At 42.2% G+C, this 26,757-nt stretch overlaps 1 protein-coding gene across 2 annotated transcripts; it reads right to left on the reverse strand.

The window, feature by feature from the left end:
• Positions 1-714: 714 nt before the first annotated feature.
• Positions 715-25,781, reverse strand: LOC101935503 (SERTA domain-containing protein 2-like). Of its 2 annotated transcripts, none has more exons than XM_024105168.3 (2): positions 25,525-25,781; positions 715-4,026 (listed from the first exon to the last, which is right to left on the reverse strand). In XM_024105168.3, exons 1-2 carry the CDS (start codon positions 25,764-25,766, stop codon positions 3,168-3,170), a joined length of 1,101 nt encoding a protein of 366 aa, XP_023960936.2. In that variant the 5' UTR covers positions 25,767-25,781; the 3' UTR covers positions 715-3,167. The 2 variants fall into 2 exon arrangements, 1 of the variants encoding a protein (XP_023960936.2); XR_010600791.1 differs by lacking the exon at positions 715-4,026 and adding an exon at positions 21,996-22,128 and having other exon boundaries at positions 25,525-25,662.
• Between the last annotated feature and the right edge of the window lie 976 nt (positions 25,782-26,757).

Below are 26,757 nucleotides of genomic sequence, written 5' to 3' on the forward strand. Positions count from 1 at the left end.
AATCGGCTCCCGTGCCGTGTTTGGCATACGTGCCGTAGGTTGCCGACCCCGACTTTAGAGAGATGGGGCCTGGGTGTGAAGCGATAGGCAAGTTTTCTTATTAAGCGGTTATTCCCAAAAGCAATCTGTTAGGGAAACATTTATTTTGCATCTTCATTAGTTCAATGAATACTGGCAAGGTTAGTAACTTTGTTACACTCATACTGGAAACTTCATGAAATTATGGCTAAATTGAAAGGTTATTGCATTTTTTCCCTAAACAACTGAATAGACTAATCTGATTTTATTTTATACTGAATTAAAATTAACTTGTGCATAATTAAAATGAAAAAAAACTTTCCTTTTACACAAACTACCACATCACCCACACTGCATTACATATCAGCTTATGGTTTTGGCACTGGGATACTAAGCAACCAGTTAAGAATTGGAGTTTAATGGCAAGAGCTCTATGACCACCAGAAAGAGTGAAGTGTCATCTACTGTATTCAACAATTTGTCTGAATTACCAAGTGTATAGGAAATTAGTTTACAGCAATCGCATGTGCAGTTAATTCCCCCAACCTCTTATGTTTCTGCAGAGCAGGGTGGTGAATATGGTGGGAACATATTAAAGTAAACACGATTTGCTACATGGTATGAATGTAATATTAAAAAAAAAGGGTGCTATTTACTGCATTGTCAAATTCCACATTTGCGAATACAAACAAGAAATTAAGATACAATTTTTATTTCTGTGACCAAAATTAAAAATATCTTTAACCACAATTCTGCTTCATCACAGTGTGGAAGGACAGTAATATTTCAAGGATTTATTGAGGCATATCTTTACATACAAAAGTAGAGATTGAGGAAAAGCCAGAGTAGTCTATACACAATGCAGTCTGTGTACATTCTGAAGCTGTACCTTTTCAGTAGCTATTTATACATTTTCCCAACTAATCCCTTAACCAATGATTTAGAATGTTTTATACCATCAGAATTTCTTGATTAATTATTAGAACCATTAACGTTGAGCGCATATATTTATACCCTTCAATTGCAAAACAATCCAGATGGCTGAGAGAATGTGACCTAAACTGGGTTTGCACAGTTTTGGGGGACAGACTATTAACTGGGGAATGCACATGGTCTGAAATGGAGATCTTAGCCCAGGATAACTGACGCTGCAGCATATTTAAGACTAAAGATCCCAGGTGAAATACTGGCCTATCTAAAGTTAATAGCAAAACTCCCATTGTTCTGCAAGGCCAGGACTTCCCCTCTTGTTTTTGAGATGCAAAACTTAGGGCACATTTTCTTGCTCTTCATATTCTTTGCAGATACTGCACCCACAAAAAAAAAATTAAAGAATGAAACAAAAGCAAACACTTAAACATGTTGAGGAGTGCTAGGGGAGATCTAAGCAGTGCTCTGAGCAAAAGACATTGAAGTGAGCATGAGTGAGTTCATACTAAAAAGAGTAAAAGTTATCTTTATCCAAAATAGAGACATTATTGCTGCTAAACTTCTGCTACTGGCTGAAAAAGGGAACGACATGGGAAATGGCGAGACTGAGATGAACTATGAGAGCTTTTAAAACTCACTATAAACTTTTTTGCCCTACATGTACTGCAACATTAATGGCTATATTGAAACAGTTTTACAGTTTCAAGTGAAAACTAGTGTCGTAGTTTAGAAAGCAACTCCAGAGGTTAATAAAGACCCCAGTGAGGGAAAATTTATTTCCCACTATCACATGGAGCAACAGTTCTCACTACAAACCTCTTCAATTAATAATGTAAAGAAAAACTCACCAAACCCTTCTGTTCCATACTTGAAAAACCTCTTTCAGCACACTTAGGCCTCAGTCCTGCAACTGCATCAGAGTGAGGTGACCCCCGAGCTTTCACAAGACAGTACTTAGTCATCAGAAATGACCCACCACATTTACAAGAACATTTCAGGAGTATTCAAAACAGTAAATGTTGGTACTATAAGAAATGCTCAACTCATTTCTTAAAAGAATACAGAGACACTGGCTCTTCAGGTACCTTTCCCAAGGTGCTACTTTACAAGTTTAAATTTAAAGCATTTCTTTCTACAATGTCATCTGTGCAAATATGTATCTGTAAGTAATATTGCACATTAAAAAAAGCGTTGTAGTGAAAACAGGACTGAGAAGACATATGGTGTTCTCCAAACAGAATAAAAAAGCTATCTGTACAGTAAATGCTAATTTAAAGAATGCCAAGATTATTTAAAATCTAAGCACATAATACTGACAGAAAATGTTAAATTGGACAATATACATATAAATTACATCTGCAAATACTTGTAGAAATTTTAAACATTTAATACTCTTAATTTCACAAATCAGCTAGGTCATCACTGTCAAACAAAGGATCTAATTAATGAATTAAAAAGGTTCTTCTCCCCACCAGAAAAATACAATGGAGAAACAAAACTTGCATTCTTAGACAAAGCACTGGAAAGAGTCAAAGCATTTCAGCTTATAGAGGTAGTACTAGCCACATCCAGCTAGAAATACATTATATTTGTACTATGATGAAATAACGTAGTAAAATGTAGAAAGACTATAAAATTTACAAAAATAAATAGTTCTGAATGCTTTAGAAAATGCAAGATACTTCACTGACAAGTGTCTCGAGTCTGCTTTTCCGACCAAAGGGAAGTGACATTTGTTTTAATATTTTTAAAATATACCTATATCTCTAGTAATGCTGATGGATTTGCACAATCCAAATATGCAACTCCAATGTATGCCAACTTGGCATGTATTTTAATATTAAAAATAAAATCTAGGCTTCATAAGAGATTCCCATTTGAAATTCATTTTGTATGTAAATTCTTCTGACAAATTAAAAATTGCACATAAACATTTATTCAAAGGGGGGAGGGGTGGCGGGTAAGGATACGTGCATATGTTTTTATGTCAATACACACATGCACCCCCAGAAGGAAAAAGATGATTGCACAATTTGTCAAATAAATAATTTCATTTAAAAAACTGCCACTTTTTTGATTTATAACAGATATTTTAAGAACAACTCATGGACAACTGTGTTTTGTTTTAAAAGAAATTCCTTGCAGCTTTCCCAGTGGCTTTATCCTCAAACCAATGATAAGTAGCAGTACAGAAAGCATCTTTGGTTAAAAAATAAATATCAAGATCCAACAAGAATTTCCATGATATGGTCCAACTCACTCAGATCTGTTCTACATATCGGAATATTGTTTGTTGAGGAAGAATTGCAAGATGGGAAGGTTTTCAATGTTTCTTCTGTAGCAGCAGAAGGTGGTCTAGGTGCCATTAGTGGGGGAGAGCAGAAGTCTGAATCATACATTGAAGTGTCAATATCTTCAAAGATGTCATCTATAGCCAAATCTTTTAAGTAACTGGTTGAATTTGAAATTTCAAAGGAACCAAAAACACATTCAGCTCCCTTCAAATCTTGTCTATCATCTTCTAGTTTTAGACATGTGTTTTCTGGAGACTTTGGTGGCTCATCATCTCCAGCTGGAACCAAAGAAGTAGGTGGACTTATATCTTCCATGAAGTCCAAATCCTTCAGAATAGATGAAATGGCAGAGGACATGTCATCATCTGAAACCATCAGCAGGCTATTTTCAATTGGGCCTTCTGCAGACCATGAGTTACAACAATTAGACTCCTGCTGGCTGCTACCTGAAGGCAAATGTAAAGAAATTCCAGATGAATCAATTCCTGGGTAGCTGGGAGGATTGGGAGCAATGCCATTGCATACATTAATTGGCTGCTGGCTACTCTCTTGTCTCATTTCCTCCTGAATTTGTCTTACTGTGTTGGCTATGAGCACAGAACGGTGTAAGTTTGGTTCCACCAGCATTTTGTAAGTTTGTAGTTTAGTGAGGCACATATTCAGCACTAACTGCCTCTTAAGTGGATATGGCAGATTTCGACTGGAATCAAAGGCACTTGAGAGACCAGCCATGTTCTCCTCATAGTCACTCAGCTTGCGTTTTAGGCCTCTCCCCAACATGAACCTGCAAAAGAAAAATTCTAGTCAAAATTTTAATTTAGCATCATTGGAAAACACAACACTTTTACAAAAGCTATATTCCTAACAGTGAGCAGAGGGGAGACAGTTTGTCTAAGTTAATCAATGCTAATGAGAGCTGATCACACATAACTAAGGGAGCATACCCTCTCTTCCACGGAAGTTTTGATTTCGATTAAGAAAGATGTATTTATTCCACCTAGATTCCCTAATAATGCTTACAATTTTAGATTAGAGAAAAAAATCTAAAAATCAGTTACTTAATCATGAGATCTGAACTGTATTTAACAATAGTGAGAACTACAAAAAATTGCATCAACAGGACCATATTGAGGCTTTTTAAATAGCTGCATAATTTTTAAAAACTGAACATTTTGCAGGTTTACTAGGCCAAGTACTTTGGAATAAAGCTCACAACCCTTCCAGGCTAGAAAGACAGAATTACAGAGGAACTCAATGAAGATAGGATAGCCGTGAACCTTTTTTCCTGTCAAGTAAAGAGAGGTTCATTATTATAACTGCCCTAGCTATATGGAATATTTCAGAATTTGCATTATAGTAATCACTTGTTAGTGGATAATATAGTTAAGATTGCAAAACAAGTTTCATTAACCTTATTTTCATATGGTCAAAACTTGCAGGCTGAAATTTCCTTTCCTGAATTCCTCTCCTCTCCCAACTGGAACACAAAGCTGTCTGAGTTAAGTTCACCATAGTCCCTCCCCATGCCATGAAATTTACAAGATGGATTTTGAGACTTGGCATGTAGAGGTAGTAGCTCTCATTGAGTAGATCAGCCACTGGGTAGGGTTATATAATAAAGTTGTGAGCAATAGAAAATTAGCTACTGCACTCCCACAATAGAAAACTGTATTCAGTCAGTGTTCGAGACAATGTGGGTGAGGCAATATTTTTTTATTGGCTCAGTTTCAGCCCAGACCTGAAGAAGAGTTCTGTGTAAGCGCCAATATCCTGGGACTGGGCTGAAGAACACTTCAGTCAGTGTTCATATGTAGATGTGCTTCCTACGTACGTACATGTGAAGTGCACCCCATTTAATGTATGCCAGTAAGTACCAGTGAGGCCAAAGGACTTAGAAGTGTAAGTTCCTTCATAAATGCAAACTTCTCAATGGATGTTGGCAGCACTTATGCTGCCTTACAACATTACATCAGGGATTTCAAGCCATTTATGTGCTTATGCCATTAAATGTTCAGACAATTTAAGAGTACAGGCAGTGAAAAGGCAGCAGGGAAGAGGTCCAGATATGACAGGCAAGGGGATTTGGCTGCAGGACAGCCCTCTTTTCATTGCTGGTCAAGAATCCTGCCAGTCATTACACCAAACAGTGAGGGATTTTGATTTATGGATAATTATTTTTTCTGGGGACTAGAGCACTCCAGACTAGTCTCTAAGACAAAGAACAAAATCAAACAAGAAGCCTACAGTCTCCCTTAATGAGCTAAGTGGGGAGTAGAACACATCATGCCGTTTCATTCCCAAATGGAAGAAGTGCAGGTAAAAGTTTATTGAAGAATCTTAAGGGGAAAGAACAAGCCTGCGCTTCTCAGTGATGCTACTGGAGGAGGTAAGTGGAATTGCATGGCACCAGAGATGACAATTGCAGGCTCCTGTGGGCTCTCACAGTTAGATGATCCCACAGATGTTAAGGCCTTGAAAACAGAGGTATTCATCTTGGACTCCCCAGCTAAGGTCCCTATAAGCTGCGCAGCAGCCTATTTAGCGCTATGCAGGTGCTCAGGGAACCCGACCGGGGACCTGCTGAGGCCGGGACACCCCTCTCCCCTGGCCCCAACCTAACCCAACTCCCAATCTGCCGCAGTGGCCCTCTGGCCCCAACTATGCCACGGCCCGGGCCCCGGGGCCCCTCCCCTGGCTTGGCCCCAGCCCGGACCTGCAGGGGCTGGGGGAGGAGCACCTATCCTGCAGCCCTAGCCTCAGAGCTGCTGCGGTGGGGAAGAGATGCTTTCCCCCCCAGCCCAGGTGCTGCGGCGGGGAAGAGAGCTGTGCGGGAGTCCTCACCCCCACGATAGCCCCAAAGCACCCTTCTGCACCCCTCATCCTCAGCCCCATCCCAGAGCCTGCACCCCTAGTCAGAGTCCTCACACCCCTGCACCCCAACCCTCTGCCCTCTCCCTCACTCCCACCCCATGAATTTTGTTATGTGTCACATCACCTCAACAGTGGTGCACATAACAAAATTCATTCCGCACCTGGGTGGGAAAAATCAGAGGTAACAGTACAGGTATGCAGCTCCCACCATCACCACCACACACCCCAAGCAGCCCACCTACACACAGTACCCAGAATTCAGTCTTCCTCTCAAAACTGTTCCATAACTACCAACTTTTATCTAAAACCCCATAAATTCCTGGATCTGTTCTTACTCATCAAAACTGATTTTTCACAGATTTATAGATTTCAAAGCCAGAAGGGACCATTATGATCATCTATTCTGATCTCCTGAGTAACACCAGCTAGAAAACTTCCCTGAAGTTATGCCTAGAGAATATCTTAGGGGAAAAAAAAAAAAAAAAAAAAAAAAAAAAAAAAAAAACCATACACAACCCCCACACATCCAATTTTGGTTTAAAGATTGCCAGTGATGTACAATCCACCACAACCCTTGGTAAATTGTTCCACTGGTTAGTTACCCCTCACTGTTAAATTACTTTTCAACTTGAAGGGGAAAGTAAAACTTTGTATGCTGGACTATCAGTCCCATAGCTCTAAACATACTAGGAATTTTGTATTGCATGTGTAAAAGTTACTTTTCTTTTCTTTTTTGGGGGGGGAGGGGGCAAAGAGAGGGGAGAGAACATACTGTAGTCCTTGGTAAGAACTAATTGCCAAGTTTCAACTTGAGAAATTCAGCAACAAGTAACATGTTCATTATAACTTCATAAAATCTTACACCAGAAAAGTCCTCCTTCTAACCTTTCGTCTCAAAAAGTTAATAGATTTTGCTCCATACTCTCTTTCAGCCCCCTCCCCAAATTCACCTACAGCCTGAGAACACATACAGAAAATCGTATCTAAAGATTCTCAGAAAGCTAAAAGGGAGGTAAAGTTTTATAATGAAAGTCTCAACATAATATTAACCATAAAATTTATAAACCACACATTTTGCTATAACAGACACACAACTGCTCACATTTACAGCATGCAAATGGAGAGTCAAACTGTGGCAGAGAACACCACAGAAATGCCTACAAAATCAGAGATAAGGTGGGTGGGGAAATATCTTTTATTGGACCAACTTCTGTTGACGAGAGAGACTGGCTTTCCAGCTACACAGAGCTCTTCCCCAGGTCTGGGAAAGGTACACCGTGTCACAGCTAAATACAGGTTTCAGAGGGGCAGCCGTGTTAGTCTGTATCAGCAAAAACAATGAGGAGTCCTTGTAGCACCTTAGAGACTAACAAATTTATTTGGGCATAAGCTTTCATGGGCTAGAACCCACTTCATCAGATGAATGGAGTGGAAGATACAGTAGCAGGTGTGTATATATATATATACACACACACACACACACACTACATGAGAAGATGGGACTTGCCTTACCAAGGGGTGGGGGTGGTCAGTCTAACGAGAATTCAATTAACAGTAGAATACATTACAAAAACTAATTTTACCATACTAATTTCCCCCTACTGTTACTCACACTTTGTCGTCAACTGTTTGAAATGGGCCACCCTCATTACCACTACAAAAGTGATTTTTCCTCCCTTGGTAGTCTACTGTTAATTGACTTGTCTTATTAGACTGACACCGCCCCCCCTTGGTAAGGCAACACCATCTTTTCATGTACTATCGGTGTGTGTACATACACACTCACCTGCTACTGTATTTTCCACTCCATGCATCTGATGAAGTGGGTTCTAGCCCACAAAAGTTTATGCCCAAATACATTTGTTAGTCTCTAATGTGCCACAAGGACTCCTCGTTGTTACAGCTAAATACAAGATCAAACAAATAGTTTAGCGTATGTATTTAGCACATATTCTGAAAGACTATTCAAGGTGAAGTAGCCCATTAATACCCTTGTAGTCATAAGACAAAAAGGGGAGTTAGTGGGTTACAGATTGTTATAATAAGCCATAAATCCCGTCTCTTTATACAGTCCATGATTTTTAGCGTCTAGCAAAAGTTATGAATTTTAACTCCCAAGCTTATCTTTTGAAAGTGTTGTGCAGGTTTCTTTTGATGATGAGGACAGATAGGTCAGGTATAGAAAGATCGCTTTGTGAGATGGTGTCCTTGTCTTATCATTTTCCTATGAGAGTTCATTTAAGAGTATAGGATTGTCTGGTTTCACCCACACAGTTGTTATTGGGGCCTTTAGTGCAGTGGATGAGGTACACCACATGTTGTGATAGGCATGTGTAGGACCCAGGGATCTTGGAAGGTGTGTTGTTGATCACTGTAGAAGTGGAGGCATGTCTGCAAGTTTTGCATCTGTTGTTCTATCAGGGCCTGATGCTGCTTTGAGTTGGTGTGTCCTGGTCTGTGGGGAGCCTGCTTTTGATGATGATCTTGGAGAGGTCGTGGGGGTTGTGTGAAGGCCAGAAAAAGGAGTTCAGGGAAGATTTCTTTCAGATGGGGTCTCCATCGAGTATGGGTGGTAGTAGTTTGACGATACCCCAGATGGGTTCCAGTGTTGAGTGGTAGGTGACAACTAGTGTTGTGTGGTCAGAGGGGGTTTTATTTCTGTATTATAATAGGTTCTCTTGGAGTACTTGGGTGTCCTATTCCATGATGTGAATTACTTCTCTGGTGGAGTATCCTTGTTTGGTGAAAGTGGTTTTGAGTGTGCTGATGTGTATCCCGAACTTTCTCCCCAGAGCATATTTTGTGGTATCTGAGTGCCTGGCTGTAGACAGATTTCTTGGTGCATCTGGGGTAGTTACTGTATCTATGAAGATAGGTGTGCTGATCCATGGGTTTCTTGTATGTAGTTGTCTGTAGGGTTCTATTGTTGAAGCTGATTGCTGTGTCCAGGAATTTGATGTTAGTGTGGGAGCATACCAGAGACAGTTTCATGGATGGGTGGTGGTTGCTGAAGTTGTGATGGAAATTAGGAGGGATTTTAAGTGGTCTGTCCAGAGGATGAAAATATAATTGATGTGTCCAGGGAATATCCTTGTTTCTGTGGTGCATTTATCCAGAAGTTCTTTAAGGTCCCATGAAGAGGATGGCATACTGGGGAGCCATGCTAGTACCTATGGTTGTTCCCATGGTTAGTCAAAGTGTTTGTTGTTGAATGTAAAATTGTTATGGGTGAGGATGAAATGGATGAGTTTGGCAATACTATGGAGTGGATATCTGAGGGTTGTCCATTGTCTTGTAAATATTTGAGGCAGACAGCTATGCAGCCGTTGTGGGGAATGTTGGTGTATAGGAAAGTGAAATGCATGGCGGCAAGGATGGTGTTCCCAGGGAGGTTGTTAATGCTGCAGTGTTTGGACACTTCACCTGGAATGAGCCTCAGAATGTGTTAACTACTTATGCTAAACTATCTGTTCAATCTTGTATTTGGCGGTGATGCCCTAAGTGCCATTCCCAGACCTGAGGAAGAGCTGTGTGTAGCTGGAAAGCTTGTCTCTCACCATAGATAAAATATCAATAAAAGATATTACCTCACTCACTTTGTGTGTCTAATATCCTGGGACTGACAACTACAACAACTCCGCATACCTTCTCAGACAAATTAGGGAAATACAGGTCTGTCGCACCTTACGCACATTTAACACGCGCGATTTCAACTTTACGCAGTCAGCAAAAACAAAAAAAGAGAAACAATTTTAATACTATACCTGTCGTGCGGGCGATTTCGCCTGCCATTGAACTCAATGGGGTTTTAGCTATACGCGGTTTTTGCTTTACGCACTAACTGTGGAATGGAAGCCCCGCGTAAGATGAGACAGACCTGTATAGCCTAGATGGAGCTACTATAAGATGGGTGCATAACTCATTGGAAAAGCATTCCCAGAGAGTAATCACCACAGTCAAACTGGAAGGGCATATTGAGTGGGGTCCCACAGGGATTGTTCCTGGGTACAGTTCTGTTCAATATATTCATAAATGATTTAGATAATGGCATAGAGAGAGTACATTTATAAAGTTTGTGGACAGTACCAAGTTGGAAGGAGTTGCAAGTGCTTTGCAGGATAGGATTAAAATTCAAGATGATCTGAACAAACTGGAAAAAGGGTCTGAAGTAAAGAGGATGAAATTCAATAAGGACAAATGCAAAGTACTCCACTTAGGAAAGAATCAATTGTACGCATACAAAAAACGGGAAATGACAGGTAGGAAGGAGTACTGCGGAAAGGGATCTGGGGATTATAGTGGATCACAAGCTAAATATGAGTCAGCAGTGTAACACTGTTGCAAAACAAAGCCAACATCATTCTGGGATGTAGTAGCAGGAGTGTTGTAAGCAAGACACTGGAAGTAATTCTTCTGCTCTATTTCATGCTAAGGCCTCAGCGGGAATAATGTGTCCACCTCTGGGCACCACATTTCAGGAAGATGTGGGACAAATTGGAGAATCTCAGTCATTGTCTAACCCAGCAGTTCTCAAACTTTAGCTACCCGAGGACCCCCATTTTCATTTAAAATTGTTCATGCGCAGCCCCAGACCCTGCCCCCACTCCACTCCTCCTCCCCCCACGGCCCCACCCCTACCCTACCTCTTCCTGTCCCCACTCCATCTCTGCCCCTCTTATTCCCACTCCCTCCCCTGAGCAAGCCCTATCCCCGCTCCTCCCTTCCCCTCCAGTGCCTCCTGTACGCTGTGGAACAGCTGTTCAGTGGTGTGCAGGAGACGCTGGGAGGGAGGGGGAGGAGTTGATCAGTGGAGCCAGTGGCCCTGGACATGACTTGTGGATCCCCTGGAGTACCCTCACAGACCCCCCCAGGGGTCCATGGACCCCAATTTGAGAAACCCTGGTCTAACCTGTTCTTAAAAACCTCCAAACACCTTTCAGGGATGGTCTAATTATTACTTAGTCCTGTCTTGAGTGCAGGGGACTGGACTAGATGACCTACTGAGGCCCTTCCAGTCCTGCACTTTATAATTCTATGAAGTGGCTCAAAACAACAATGCCTTGATATTAACCAGTCCTACTACTATACACATTAGGAAAAAAAAACAAGCAGTTCTATATTTGAGTTGAGTATTTTTTCTTATTTTTTCTACTTGGTTGCAGTAGAGAGAACACAGAGTGGCTAACACTCAGCTATAATATGCAGTTTAAAAAAAAACAAAAAACCACAGACTTCAGTTTCTGCTGAAGACACTGGTAAAGCCTGGACCTGGTTTTGTCCATACAATTGGAAAGAGTTTACTCCTTAGACTCAACACACAAACAATCAAATTAGACACCCAGTGGCAGATTAACGTCAGATCCTTTGCACACCAGGATCCAGGCCCAGCACACTGTAGAAGGCCTCCCAACTTCCCTTTCATGTGAGTACTGGGTACAGTCAGCAGTAGTTCAGATGACTACTTTAGCTGCCAGTCCATTACCACACATTATCCATTAAGACAATCTGCTGCTAGATTTCTGGGTAGAGGGGAATGGCAGGAAGAAAGCCCCCTTCACTCCAGAGGATGATCCCATCTCAGATTTTCAGAACATACTGCAGGGCTTCCAATGCATCCATCTGCCTGGACCATAGATTTAGCATGTGCATAGTGGTCTAGCCAAGCGATGGTATCGTCAGTGGCGTGATGCAGTTCTTCTAGGCCACCGCTGAACCTAGTCAGCAGGCATTCATCGACAATATGCATCATTGTCTGTGTTGCACCACAGCTGAACTGAACCAGAACATAACTGAAGAGTGCTGTCTAAGGTAACAGGATGCAAGAGATGGAGCAGCACTCAGGAACAACTGGGGGTGGAGAGAAGGGGGGGAAGGAAGACAGGTAGGTGGGAAAGGAATGAAAGTGAGACTCCCTCATAGTCTGTGTATTTTGATGTAGATGTCCCTGTAGGAAATAAAATTTGCCATTCAAATGAACTTTTAAGTTACACGTGGGGCTAGTAGTTCTGCCTATTGTTAAGTCGCCTAATACTTTCCATTATAAAGATGTTGCTTTCAGTTGGTTTTAATTTTGCCAAACTTCAACCATCGGGGTGGAAGTTTTCCACAAAAATAGTTTAGTCTTGTTCTTTGAAACAACTGGAGACTATACTGAGCAAATCACCTAAATCAAACTTTTAAAAAGTGGCCATTAATTGTCTCTCTCTTTTTCTGGGTGCTCAACTTAAGACATCTGGAGCCTGATTTACAGAAATGCTGAGGACTTAACTGTAGATCAAGTCTATAGAAAATGTGCTTTGAACATATACAATGCAAAAATAATGTGAAATACTCAAAAAGCAGATCCTATATTATTCTAATTTTGGGTGTCCAATTTGAGATTCTCTGGCAATTTGGGGAGCAATCTTTGGGGGGAGGGGGGAAATCTATTTTAGGAATAATGTCACTACCTCATCCCATGGGAGCCTTGTGAAAATAATTTAATTCATGTTTGCAAAGAAGCCATCTGCTATGGAGATGAGTGTCACAGAAAAGCCGTGAGAAAATATCTAATTCTGCAATCAGTGCAGGGTTTAGATAATGTGCAGCAAAATGGCTTGGAACCATAGGATAAAAAAAATATTGAATAGCTTACCCATTCAGGGAGTGTCATCCATCCTGCACACTGAATGAAAAAAACAGTATGTGATCACTTAAATAAAGACTAATACATATGGACAAGAGGGCCAAATTAAAGGTTGTATAGGACACCAAAAATCTAGTATTTCTTAACTTTTGAGTGTTTAAAATAACTTGAAGGTTGCAAAGCCAATGTAATTTTTCTGCAATGCATATTTAGGCTTCATTGTCAATCCAGGAACCTTTAGAAATCTAATTAATTTGACTAATATGGATAAATGATAATCCCTACATTCTCTCTCAGAGTGCATAGTGTTTTAGTTACTGCAAACACTATCAATTTTAGTAGGAGACACTCCGCTAAATTCCAGCTCACCGCGCTGAAATTTTCAGAGACATGGACATTAAAAATCCTTAACGCTGCATGAAAGTTTTATATAGTTTAACTTTTCATTTCACATAGTGTGCCTATCACACTAAAAACTCCAACACACACGTGCATTAATGCCCTCCCTTACTTCCTCACACAATAGCTGAACAAAATAAGTTCCACCTCCTTAATACTAGCTGTTCTAGAAATGTTTAATACAGTTTGAGTGATTGTAGCTTTCTAAAACATTACACTTAAAACTCTTCTAGTACATGAAGAAGCCTAAGAGCAAAGCAAATTTGTTTTTAACCAAATCTATTTCTAAACCCATAAAGGGAGCAAGACTTTTAAAATACCTAGTCTTATTTGCAGCAGCCTTAACTATGCCTGCTTAATGTGGCTGTCTGCCTAACTGCACGAATGCTGCATGTCTGTTTTTAGAAGATTAAAAATTTCTATACTTCTAAAATTATCTAAGAGGATAATAAAACCAAAGCAGCATTGCAATAACTCTGCAGCTAACATTTCCACTAGTAACCACAATACTATCGTCATTTTACACTTCAATTCTGTGTCAAATACACTCAAACGTTGACCTACAAAGGCATGAAGCCTCTCTTACCAAATAAACTACATTTAATCAGGCCTTTTGCTTTACTTACTAATATAAAATAATTTGTCAAATTGTCACAAGAGTATATCTTTAACAAGCTGCTCCAGGTTTCTATGGGTAACTTACCTTTTAAGAGTATTATTTTTTCTAGGTACTCTTTTTTTCAGTGCTGCTCCATTACACAGCATGGAACTATGACCACATTGTTTAATTTTGTAATCCGCTTCCCACTATAATTTTTGTTACAGATGAAGAACCAACCTCTATCAATTCCATACCTAGATAATCCTGTGTTACTGATGACTGCTCTCCAGTTGTCAGTCCTTTCAAACAGCTGACAGAACTGTACAATCTGGTCAACAGAGAAGCACAAACTGGACATGCTAGATTGTAGGAGGAGCTTCTGGAAACTGCTGTGAAGTGTATCCTTCTCGCTTTAGCCTAATTCCAGGAAGCTACTCAACACTCAAAAATAGGACCCTAGCAAAATGATCATGTGGGTACGGATTTTAAAATTCCACTGTAAATATACAAAGTGAGCACAGATTAAAGCCTACATCAACATAAACCTGAGATTTGTACTTATCCAGTTAGAAATGAAAGGACAAGTTACAGATTACACTTTCCTTAAACTTAGATAAAAACTAGAACATGTTCTAGAAAATAATTTAGGGTCTCCATTTGAGTCCCTGATCATGGCGCACACAGAATAGTTAAAAATAGGGAATTCTACACTTAAGTATTTTGGGTACTGTCCTCTCATCTACTTAACCAAGTTATCATACAATGTGAACCAACATTGAGTTATAGGTCATTTATGATGGAAAGCTTACATTAAGAGTTTTGAAAGCCTAATTACTTTTTGCATATTAATAAAAAGTCAAAAAAAGCTTACTTTTCACTGTTAAGAGGGGCAAATATTACCACCCATGTCAGTAAGCAGAGAAAAGCAACAAAAAGAGTCCTGTGGCACCTTATAGACTAAACAGATGTATTGCACCCACGAAAGCTTATGCTCCAATACATCTGTTAGTCTATAAGGTACCACAGGACTCTGTTGCTTTTTACAGATCCAGACTAACACGGCTCCCCTCGGATAGTAAGCAGAGAGGAGCTCGCATCCACAGATCCAGTCTGGAGTAGGTGCTGGCTGAGCAGCACGTTTCTTACGTAAGACCCATGGTAGCGCCACAGGAATTTTGCCCCTTTGGAGTGGGAGAAAGCAACCATGGGCCACAATTCTCAACTGTGCTCAAGTACGAAGGAAGTGGGAGGAGACAGGAAGGCATGTCACTGATCAACCATCAGCCAAGAATGCCAAATGGGAAGCCTGGTTAGAACAGGCAGCGATGCAAAAGAAACACTCCAGGCTCCCAGAAATGTTAACCTTGAGAAGCCTGTGGCAGATTATACAAGTGCTACAGTTTTAGAGGAAGACACCAGCTCCATCTGTCACAGGGACTGATGCTGCAGAGCAGCTGCTGCTGACATGTGGTGAGGAAGTGCAGCTGGAAACAGTCACAGGAGGAAAGCAGTGAATGATTGAGTTAGAATCTCCCATTATTTCTGCTTGGGCAAGCCCATTTCCTTATTTCCTCTTTCTCCACCTTTCATAAAACATCCTACTTGAAAGTATGCAACATTGCTAAACTTTAGAACTGCATGTGGTGCAAGTTTCAACAGAGAAAGCTTCCAAGAAAGTGAATTTATAGAATATAGGACTGTATACAGTATGCACACTTTTCCTTCTCATGAAGGATACCCAGCACCGGGGCTAACTGGCATTCATTTGCTGTTACAGTACATGCTGATGGACATGATCTCTAAGGAAGCATTTGGCCTATATTATGCAGGTGGTCAGACTGGCTGATCACAATGGTTTCTTCTGACTTTAGAACAGAGTTGGGCAAACTACGGCCCGGGGGCCGCACCCGGCCCTCCAGATGTTTTAATCTGGCCCTCGAGCTCCCGCTGGGGAGCAGAGTCCAGGGCTTGCCGCGTTCCAGCGCTCCAGCCGGGGAGCAGGCTCCAGCCAGGGTGCTCCTGGAAGCAGCGGCATGTCTCCCATCCAATGCCTAAGCGTAGGGGCAGCCAGGGGGCTCCGCACACACGCAGCTCCCATTGGCTGGGAACCGCGGCCAACGGGATCTGCTGGGGCAGCGCATGCAGATGGAGCAGCGTGCAGAGCTGCCTGGCCACACCTCCAGGTAGGAGCTGGAGGCGAGACATGCTGCTGCTTTTGGGAGCTACTTGAGGTAAGCGCTACCCAGATCCTGCACCCCTGACCTGCTCCCACACCCCTGCCCAAGCCCTGATTCCCTCCCTCCCCCCACCCTCCGACCCCCCCATAGCACCCTCCTGCACCCCCAACCCTGCACCCTCAGCCCCACCCCAGAGCTCTCAATCCCTCCTGCACCCCAACCCCCAATTTCGTCAGCATTCATAGCCCATCATACAATTTCCATACCCTCATGTGGCCCTTGGGCCAAAAAGTTTGCCCACCCCGGCTTTAGAATCTGTGACTTGGCCTTATTGGATCTCCTGGTGCATTTCTTTCTGCACAAGTGAGGGGTCACTTTTACAATCATCTTTATTGAACTTATGCCTGTTTAAGGGCATGTCTATGCTACAAAATTAAGTCAACTTAAGTTAGGTCCACCTACAGTAACCACAGTAATTAAATCAGATCTTTGTGTCCACACTACGCTCCTTCTGTCGGCAGTGCGGGTCCTCACCAGAAGCACTTGCACCGACTTTAGTGGGGCACATTGTGGGGCACTGACAACCGCAGCCCCACTGCCCCGGGCCGACAGCCGGAGTCCCGGGGCTGACAGGGCTCCATCTGTCAAAGGCAGCAACAGGCAATGTAAGCAACAGTGTCTACACAGACACTGCATCAACCTAACTACATCAACCTAAATGCTACTCCTCTCACGGAGGTGGAGTTATTAGGTTGGTGTAGCGGGCGAGTTAAATGGGTGGGCGGAACATTGCAGTGTAGACGTTTACCCAGTTAGGCTGACCTTATGTTGACCTAACTCTGTAATGTAGACCTGACTTAAGTCAGGTATACTACCTTGTGGGAATAGCCACAACAATCATGTTTGCCCTTCTTATTTCCAAGTCTTAATTAACTAGAATAACTATACCAAGAAAGTCAAAATCAGAAACGTAGAGCTGGAAGGGACCCTGAAAAGTCATCAAATCCAGCCCCCTGTGCTGAAGCAGGACCCAGATAAAACTAGACCAGTGCTGCTGGGGGTCACAGACCAGTGGTCTCCAACACGGTGCCCGAGAGTGCCGTAGTGCCCGCCAGGTCATTTGTGTGCGCCCGCCTACTGACAAGGGAGCACCCCACTGACGAGGAGCGCAGCCGCCGGACAAGCATTTCAGCGGCGATGCTTCTCGATGATGCCGCTTCTCGGTGGCATTTTGGTAGCTGGTCATCCGGCGCCCACCACACTGAAAGTTGGGGACTACTGAACTAGACCCTCCCTCATCAGTGTACATCCAATCCATTCTTAAAAACTTTTAGTGATGGGGATTGCATAAGCTCTCTTGGAAGCCTATTCTAGAGTTTAACTACTCTTACAGTTGGAAAGTTTCCTAATATCTAACCTAAACCTCCCTTGCTGCAGATTAAGCCCCTTACTTCTTGGCCTACCTTCAGTAGATATGGAGAACACCTGATCACAGTCTCCTTTATAACAGCCCCTAATATATTTGAATACGTATCAGATCCTCCCTCAATCTTTCCCCCCCCCCAAGACTAAACATGCCAATTTTTTTAACCTTTTCTCATAGGTAAGGTTTCTAAGCCTTTTATCATTTTTGTTGCTCTCCTCTGGACTCTCTCCAATCTGTACACATCTTTCTTGGCGTATGGTGCCCAGAAGTGGGCAGAATACTCCAACTGAGGCCTCAGCAGTGCTGAGGATAGCAGAACAATTACCTGGTTTTACATACAAACTCCTGCTAATACACCCCAGAATTATATTAGCATTATTCACAGCTGCATCATGTTGTTGACTCATTCAGACACGGCATATAATTTGACTGACAGGCTTTCAAAATTTCAGATTTTAGAGTGCCCATATGACTGTATGAGGCACTTAAGATAAAACACCTAAAAGACAAGTCTCACTGCCCCAAACTTACAATAAGCGCGATGGACTTGATAGACAAGAGGATAGGGCAAGAAAGGGCACAGGTTATGTATGGAGATTTTACATGATGACCCAGTTTAAGTTTTCACACATCTTGGTGGTACCTTTCTTTTTTGTAAACACTCATTTAATGTAGGCAATACTAGAGAAGTGAGATTTTTAGCAATAATTTGAATTAGGTGAGGGTTAAGAGTTGGGGGCTTGAATAGATTCTGAAAGGGTGGTGTTCTAAGCACTAGGAACAACATAGGAGGAGGTATGGAGACATCAGAGACATAAGGGTGCTTACAGTAAGGGCTAGTCTTCACTTACCGGCTGGTCCGGAGGCACGCAATCGATGTTCTGGGATCGGTTTATCGCGTCTGGTTAAGACGCGATAAATCGATCCCGGATCGATCCCGGAAGTGCCCACAATCGGCGCCGGTACTCCAGCTCTCCGAGAGGAGTACACGGCGTCGACGGGGGGAGACTTCCGGCCGCGTCTGGACCCCGGTAAGTCCGGACTAAGGTACTTCGAATTCAGCTACGTTATTAACGTAGCTGAATTTGCGTACCTTAGTCCGAAGTCCGGACTAAGTGGGGACCAGCCCTAAGTCAGCAAATTAACAGTGGCCATCTAGAAAGGAAGTTAATTGTAGGTGACTTTTAGAAATAGTTATAATTCAGAACCATCAAATTGTGCACACAGCTAGTATATGTAACTGTGTGAACTTGTTATCCTCATCTTTTCTCCTTCCCTGCTACTATTTGCCACTTACCTATCAATCTGTGGTAGGTATCTAGCTCCCATCACTGTAGTATCTGAGCATGACAATCTTTAATGTACTTGTTGCATCCTGTCTTAAGCTGCAAACATCCAAGGGTAAGGGAGCATATCTACCCACATTTTATTTCAGCACCTAGCACAGTAAGGTCCTGACAACTGGAGGTTGAGTATTCCTGCAATGGCTACTCCCTCTCCTCCCCACAAAAGAGAGACAAGAGCAGCAAAGAGGTAGAGAAGCTAGTGTTGTTAATGGAGCAGAGATCAAGGGACAAAACAGAAGTGGCCAGGTTGGACATTAGGAATGGATTTACACTGACAACCCAAAATAGCTTGCATAACACAGCAAGGTGTGATTGGATAATCACAACTGGTGCCCTGCTAGCCAAGGTCCCTGAGGATTTTACAGTTCAACTCAGGTTTCTATTAACAATGGGGCTGGATCATTTTATGAAGTGAGACAAGAAGGATTAAATATATTATACTAAATGATAAGACATGACTCTAGCCTTATGGACAGAATGAGACTTAAAGAAAAGCATTTTGCTTTTTATTTTAATCCAACGGTATGAGAGATTAAATAGGAGGTATTCCTCTTTAAACCATTTCAGACATGCATATTGCCACATACTGCCTTGAATCTTTGTTACTTCCAAAAATCTAAATTAGTTCTTGTGCAGTGAAGTTATTTACTGGAGCTAGAATCCAAAAGGAAACAGCTCCTCAAAAAGGGTGCCACAAGTACTCCTGTTCTTTTTGCAGATAATGTTAAGTGAATTTAGAGCAGGACACATTTTTTGGTCCCCAAATACGGACAGATGCTTCACATAACTTTTAATAGTAATAGAGGGACTTATCTGAACACAGCGACAAGAGATAGTTAATATTTTCATTAAACTACAAAATGAGGACAATCCACCTGCCAAACAATGTTTTTAATATAGACACGATTCTAAAGAGCACTAAATGAAATAAATGGAGAAACAATAGCCTTGGTAAAGCACAGGACTGGAAGTTCGGTTCTATTTCATAACTTCTCTGCATTAGTTTCAGTATCTATAGACAGGATAATTCAGACATTTACAGGAATGTTATAAAGCTAAACTAGTGTTCGTAAAGTACTAAGGTCCTTGGATAGAAGGTGCTACTCAAGTGAAAAGTTTTACCTTCATCTAAAAATAAGAGGTGAAAAGAGAAAAAGTTTAGTAATAAAAATAATTATGCTAAGAGACTTTCTACATTAAAATGACCCTCATTCACAAGTCATTCTCTGTAAAGCAACGGTAATCAGTTTTCTGTGTATAGAAAATGAACAGCTGTTCATTCACTGCTACTTATTAGTTTCGGTATTTCATTCTGGGAAAGAAGCAGCTCTGTCAAGATTTGTATTTTTACCGGCTATAATAGCATGGTGTGATGTCTGTGGGACTGCTTATAGCAATAAACAAGAAGTACTCTTAGCATCCAACATCTATCACTAGAGTCACTTGCAGGAGAGCAATGAGGTAGCATAGCTTAAAAAAAAAAACAAACTATCTTAAAAGTGTTGTCCCTAAACTTGTCATTTGTGCGTATGATTCCACTTTCAGATGTGAACCCTGCAAGTATGTACCCTTAGTATATAAAGTGTTGCAGCAGCTACATTTCAGCTGAAATTTTTGGGTGGAGGGTTTCAGGGGGAAGGAGGGGAGGGTTGTCATTTAAGCTAAGGAATAACGGAACAGTTCAAAAGTTGAACTGAACCAAACATGATCAAAAGTTACTAAATCTAGAAACTGCTCAAAAGTTTAACTAATTAAATTTGAACTTTTTAACTGTGGTTCCACCAAAGCAAAATACAGCTGGATTGATAAACTAAATAAAAGATCAGATTCACTGTAATGCCTATTACCAGCTTTCCTTACTTGATAGAAAACAGTTGGAAAAAAACCTATCTACTGAAGATGCAAAACTATTGTATGTGATCACATATGTAACGCCATAGACAGAAACTGCATACAAGTTGCAGTGATCCAGATGAAAATCCATTGTCAGTAGAATTTAGATTATTCAGAATGATGAAATGCTAGTATGTCGATTTGGCAGAGAATCAGAGAAGTTTCCACCACCAAAAATAAATAAATGCAACTGATCGGGGGGGGGGGGGGGGGGAAAGGAGACAAAGCAGTGTTTCTCCTCATACATTTCTATATTTCACACAATTCACTAAAGTGCATTAAAACATTTGACTGGGTCAAACTGGGATTCATTCTTTTAATCACACCCAAGATTTTATGGTAGAGCAGCATATATCAGAAACACTGCCTCACAAGAGAGCATAGTAATAACGTGACATAGGTATGTCAACACACAAACCACCGCCACCCCCTTCCATTCCCCCCGCAACCCCACAGCAACAAACCTCAGAACCTGGATCTACAGACCTGGACTCACACTACATACCTAAAAATAGCAGTGTATGTGTTTGCAGTCCTGCTGGCGCTTGGGCTCTGAAGCTAAGCAAGAGGGGTGGGTTTCTGAGCCCAATGGGGAACATCTACATTGCTATTTTTACTGCTCTAGTGCAGGGATTCTCAAGCAGGGGTATGCAAAGGTTTCCAGGGGGTACCTAGATATTTGCCTAGTTTTCCCAACAGGCTACAAAAAAATACTAGGGAAGTCAGTACAAACTAAAATTTCATACAATGATTGCGCACACTGCTCTATGTACTATCCACTGCCATGTAAGTACAATATTTATATTCTAATCGATTTCTTTTATATGGTAAAAATGAGAAAGTAATTTTTCAGTAACAGTGTGCTGTGATACTTTTGCATTCTTATGTCTGATTTTATAAGAAAGTAGTTTTTAAGTGAGGTGAAACCTGGGGGTACGCAAGACAAATCAGACTCCTGAAAGATGTACGGTCATCTGGAAAGGTTGAGGGCCACTGCTCTAGCGTGAGCCAGAGTCTGTAGTCCCGGACGGTTTATTTTTTTTTTTGCACTGTAGACATACTTCCCATAAGGCCCCCAATTCCTGCAGCTGAAGGGACTGCCAATGAGCATGCACCCCAGAGCTCACTGTAGGATTGGGGCCCTAGTTATTAAAACCCAGAAAAATGGGGTCTTATGCAAACCATTTATTGTGACTCTATAATGTTTAAGTGAACAGAAACTCACATAAAACATGGAATTCAAAGCAAATAATCTGAAGATTTTACTCTACCCGCTAAGCATAAAGAAACCCACTGTCATTTTGGACTGTTGATTTTACCTCAAAAAGTTATTTAGAAGTTGGATATTAAGAGTCTAGCTACATGCATAATAGAAACTGTGCAGGTAAAAATAAGATTTCAAAGAAAAAAACGTTACCTTTACAAGTTAGAAAGGTGTTCCAGGTAGGAAGATTCTAGATTTTGTTTAAAGCGCATTCATCCGAAACGGTGTTGAACTATACAACTGTGATAACAGCCCAAGTCATCCACTTCAGTAGAATGATGCAACTTTAGGACAGAATTATAAAAATGTTCTATTACTATGACATTGCTTTACAAAAAATAAGTCTGGACATACTAAGACAAATTATCAGCATGAAATTTAAGACTACTTTCTTAAACTGACATTTTAGATATTCAGTGCTAATAGGACAACTATAAACAACTGAAAAACCTGAATTGATACAAGAGTCAAAATTAAGTTCATTCAATGCCTTGGGCTCATACTTAAAAATTCTAATTTATATTTTGTCAGCAGATCATGTTAAATGGTAATTACCTTCCATAATTAAACATAACACAGAAAACTGACCACCAAGTACCAGTTTCAGCTATATTAATTTTGCATCATCTTATCCAACATGCTGCAACAACAAACTGCTCTCTTTCACAGGATTTCTAACATGATCATAAAGACAGCAGGCAGACCAAGTTACAAGTAAATCTTTCTGGATAACATACATATTTCAAAACTGATTGATATCTACTGAGAGATGGCATTAGGCATCTAGATTTGGATTTTATTAGATTTTAGTTTAATGAAAATATTTTTCACAGTAATTACCCAAATTTCCTCATCTTCAGTATATATGAGGCCATTAGGGAATACAGTGAACTGACCTGAGCCATAAATTTGCAAGTAACACACAACATAGTATAATTTTCATCATACCCAGAGAGCAGAGTGTGTGTGGTTCATCAGTGCACAACAGAAACTGCAACTTGGATTATAACAAGGTGGCTGAAGTTCAAGTGATGCTAGTGGACTAGGTGAAGGCTTGAGGGTGTAGTAAAAGGGATTGTTCAGCCTCCACTGAGGTTCACAAACTGGGGTGCTCTGATAGTCTCATTTATTCTTGGGAGCAGATCCTCAGTTGATGCAAGTTGTCATAGCTCCATTGACTTCAGCTATCTGCCCCCTGGAATCCCATGTGCTGTTGGTAGCAGAGTGCTTTTTCAGTTTGTGCCTGGAATGTTTCCTCAAACTTGGACCTAGCCACAGTAGTCTGTCTAATTTAGAAAATTCAGCACTGGAGTAAATATCAACAGTATATCTAGTTGAAAACATATTCCTTTGTAACCAAGAACTAGCTTTTCAGTTTAAAATGTTCATTTCAACAATCATACTCAATTATTCATAAACCAATATTTTTTGTTATCTGCAAGTATATTTAACATAGCAATTAGTTCTAATATTCTATTAACAGAGAACACCTTACTTTATTAGCATCTAGCTACAGAGAGCTCTGTAAAATGTATGGGTTTGTTTGCTTGTCCCCCTCAAAATTTCACCACACAGGACCAGCTGGTAAAAAGAGAAGTAATAATCCAGCAGCAGAACACCCTCGATTTGAGACTAGGGTGACCAGATGTCCCGATTTTATAGGGACAATCCCGATTTTGGGGTCTTTTTCTTATATAGGCTCCTATTATCCCCCCACCCCCGTCCTGATTTTTCACACTTGCTGTCTGGTCACCCTAGTTTGAGACTGCCAATTTAACTCAACAATAAGACAACTATTCAGATACAACTCCCTACTCCTCACAAAAATTGGCTTCTTGAAGGTCTGCACCATTCTTGACAAAAAATTAAAATAGGTTTTTAACACTGAGTTGAACATTAAAAAGCATGACTTTTTGGGTTTTTTTTTTAAAAAAAAGCACTAACATGGTTGATAGGCCAAAAAGTTAATGTACTTTAAAAAAAAATCTATTTGTGAAGCTCATGGGGAATATAGTCTTTATAAGAGCTCTGGAACAGACAAGTCAGTGTGCACACTCATGTAAGAAAGGATTTTAGTTTCAAACTTGAGATTAATAAAAAGATTTCATAATGCAAAAGTGGTTTTTAACAAAAGTGAAAAATATGCAACAGCCTTCAAATGTTTTTACATATAGACCTTAAAGAACTATGTAGAGGATTAGCTATTTAGAAAGAACAGGAGTACTTGTGGCACCTTAGAGACTAACAAGTACTCCTGTTCTTTTTGCGGATACAGACTAACACGGCTGTTACTCTGAAACCTGTCATTATTTGGAAAGAGAGGATCTTTTCCTTAACTATAGCTCATTTTCATGCTCCAAGCCACCAGTTTTCCATTCTTAGTTAATTTCACACTGGTATGCAATGAGACTATCAAACGCAAGTGGCCTATATACCAGAAAGCATTCATTTTTAGCATAAGCTGGGAACCTAATTGCTTATTCTGTAAATAGTTACCAGTTTTATAGACTATAAAAATATATTCCTCTTCCTTCTGTCCCCCTCCAATTCTATGTTAATTCTTTCAGTACCAATTTGTTTGTGGTCCACTTTTAACTTAAAAACACTGTAGTATCTATTTGTTTATATTATTCCAACTCAACTGAACTTAATTTAGTGCCCACAGACCTGAGAGATCTAACACACTTGGCTGAATCAGATATAAAAGAAAAAGCCACCATGCAAGCTTCCCATATAGCTCTGTAAAGGCACCTCAATTCTAAATTGCTGCAGCCTCTCTCAATAAATTGCAGCCCTATCTTGAGCAGAAATTATTAATCATGTTTGTTAGTGCAGCAAATTTGCAATATGCATATGAGAGACTAGGATAATAGGTAAGTATGAGTCATTTGCTGGAAATTGAGGCAAACTTGGGAACTTATAAAATAGACACGAAGAGACATACGATAAAGGTACAAAGCAGTTATGTAGCGGCTGCAATTAGCATTTTTCCAAAAGGCAGTATGATTAAAAGCTAAATAATTGCAAACGATAAGAGCACACACAGGCAGGGACCTAGAAAGATTCTCTTCCCTGACGCCATCCCTACAGCTACTATTGCAAATGCACCATTTATAATAAAGCCCAGGGGAGCCTGCCACCATCTGGCCTTCGTGAAAAGAGACTAGACAAGTTGGGTACTTCCTGAAAACGGCTGCCTGTGCCGCCCCCAGCAGCAATAAAACCAAAGATAACCTTGGGCTTCCTGAACTGTGAAAAGTTCCTCTCCTCCCCTGCCTCCTGCCCCGTTTTCCAGAGATTCCAGCCAGGCTAATTAGAGCTGATCTGAGCGCTTCATCCCCGCCCGGACTGAAGATCGCCAGCCAGGTGTCCCCTCCTAGAGGTTCTCCCCGCAGCCAGCCAGGTTCCCACCCCCCAAGTCCCTGCAAGCAGCTAGCCAGTCACGCAGCCCCCCAGGTCCCATCCCCACCCCCCTCCTCCCAGGCAGGACTCGTCCCCCCCATAGGTCAGGTGTCCCCGTGGCCCCCCGCCCCCCCTCAGATCCCGTCCCCCCAACCAGGTCCGCCCCCCCTCCCTCGCCAGCCAGTCAGACACTCCCTCCCTACAAGTCCCCCGCCAGGCCACTTTTCACCCCCCCCCCCCCCCTTTGCTCAGTCGCCCCGCTCCAGCCGGTGCCTCACCTGGAAGAAGAGCGAGCGAGCGGGCCGCCCGCTCCTTCGCAGGCTGCTCTGCCCTCCCCAGCCGGGCGGGCGGGCTCCCTCAGCGGGGCTGGGACTCGGACTCCTTCCAGGAGGAGGCGAGAGCCACCCCCGCCGGGCCCCGGCCACCTCAGCTCCTCCCCTCCGCACGCAACACCACGGCCAGCCCAGGGAGAGGGGGAGCTGCGCGCGCCGCGCCCGCCGGCAGCAGGCCCTGCTCCCATTGGCCAGCGGCTCTGCAAGCCAGCCCAGCAACCATTTTCTCACTGGCTAGCTAGTTTTGGGGGGATGGGCTCTGCCTTCCCAACAGCCGCGACCAATCACAAAGCCGTCGGAGCCAGAGGGGGCGGGGCGGCTACCCCCCTCGTCCAATTGGAATGGGCGCAGCCGCAGTTCCGCCCGAGCGCGCGCCCCTCCTGCTCCCGGAGGGACAGGTCTCCCGCTCCACTCTCCTGCTGGGAGGAGGCGCCTCTCGCGCAGGGCTGTGCCGGTAGCAGTCCCCAGGCACCGTGATACCGCGGCACGAGTGCACGGCTTAGCCCCGCGGCAGCTGGGTGCCCTGGGCGTAGCAGCCAGCAGCGACACGGGGGTGAGCAGTACCGCTACCCTCCAGCTGCTGCACGCTGGCTGTTGTGCCTCTGATTTAAGGCAGAGTGTAAGGGAGCCCCATGCTTTGGGGGTAGGGTGACCAGACAGCAAGTGTGAAAAATCCGGCCAGGGAGTGGGGGTAATAGGAGCCTATATAAGAAAAAGACCCAAAAATCGGGATTGTCCCTATAAAATCGGGACATCTGGTCACCCTGTTTGGGGGAGTCCCATCCGTTTTCCCGTAAGGATCTGCTGCCCATAAATTAGGCAACCGTTTTGTTGGTGAGCTTCAAGATCCGCCCATCCCTTGTAACACTGAAACGGGCAAAAGGAAGGACCCACCCACCTCTTCTTACTAATAATTTATAAGCAGCCCCTTAACGGTGGCTTTTGGACCCCTCGCTGGTAGAAGAAATGCAAAGGCCCTTCTTTTCATAGATCCCAGGTGCAGCTTAGACCTACAGCTCCTCAGTGTCTTTTTCAGGACCAAGCACCTTTTTAACATGTAATAGATAGCACCACATTAATATAGCTGTATAAGAGCTAGTTTAATGGATATTCCTTCCACTTACTTTTGGTGCTGCATATCTGTCACAATAAAAAAGCCATTTGCCTCCAAAAAGCGCG

This window comes from Chrysemys picta, chromosome 4, assembly GCF_011386835.1.
Source record: "Chrysemys picta bellii isolate R12L10 chromosome 4, ASM1138683v2, whole genome shotgun sequence".
NCBI classification, from domain to species: domain Eukaryota; kingdom Metazoa; phylum Chordata; order Testudines; family Emydidae; genus Chrysemys; species Chrysemys picta.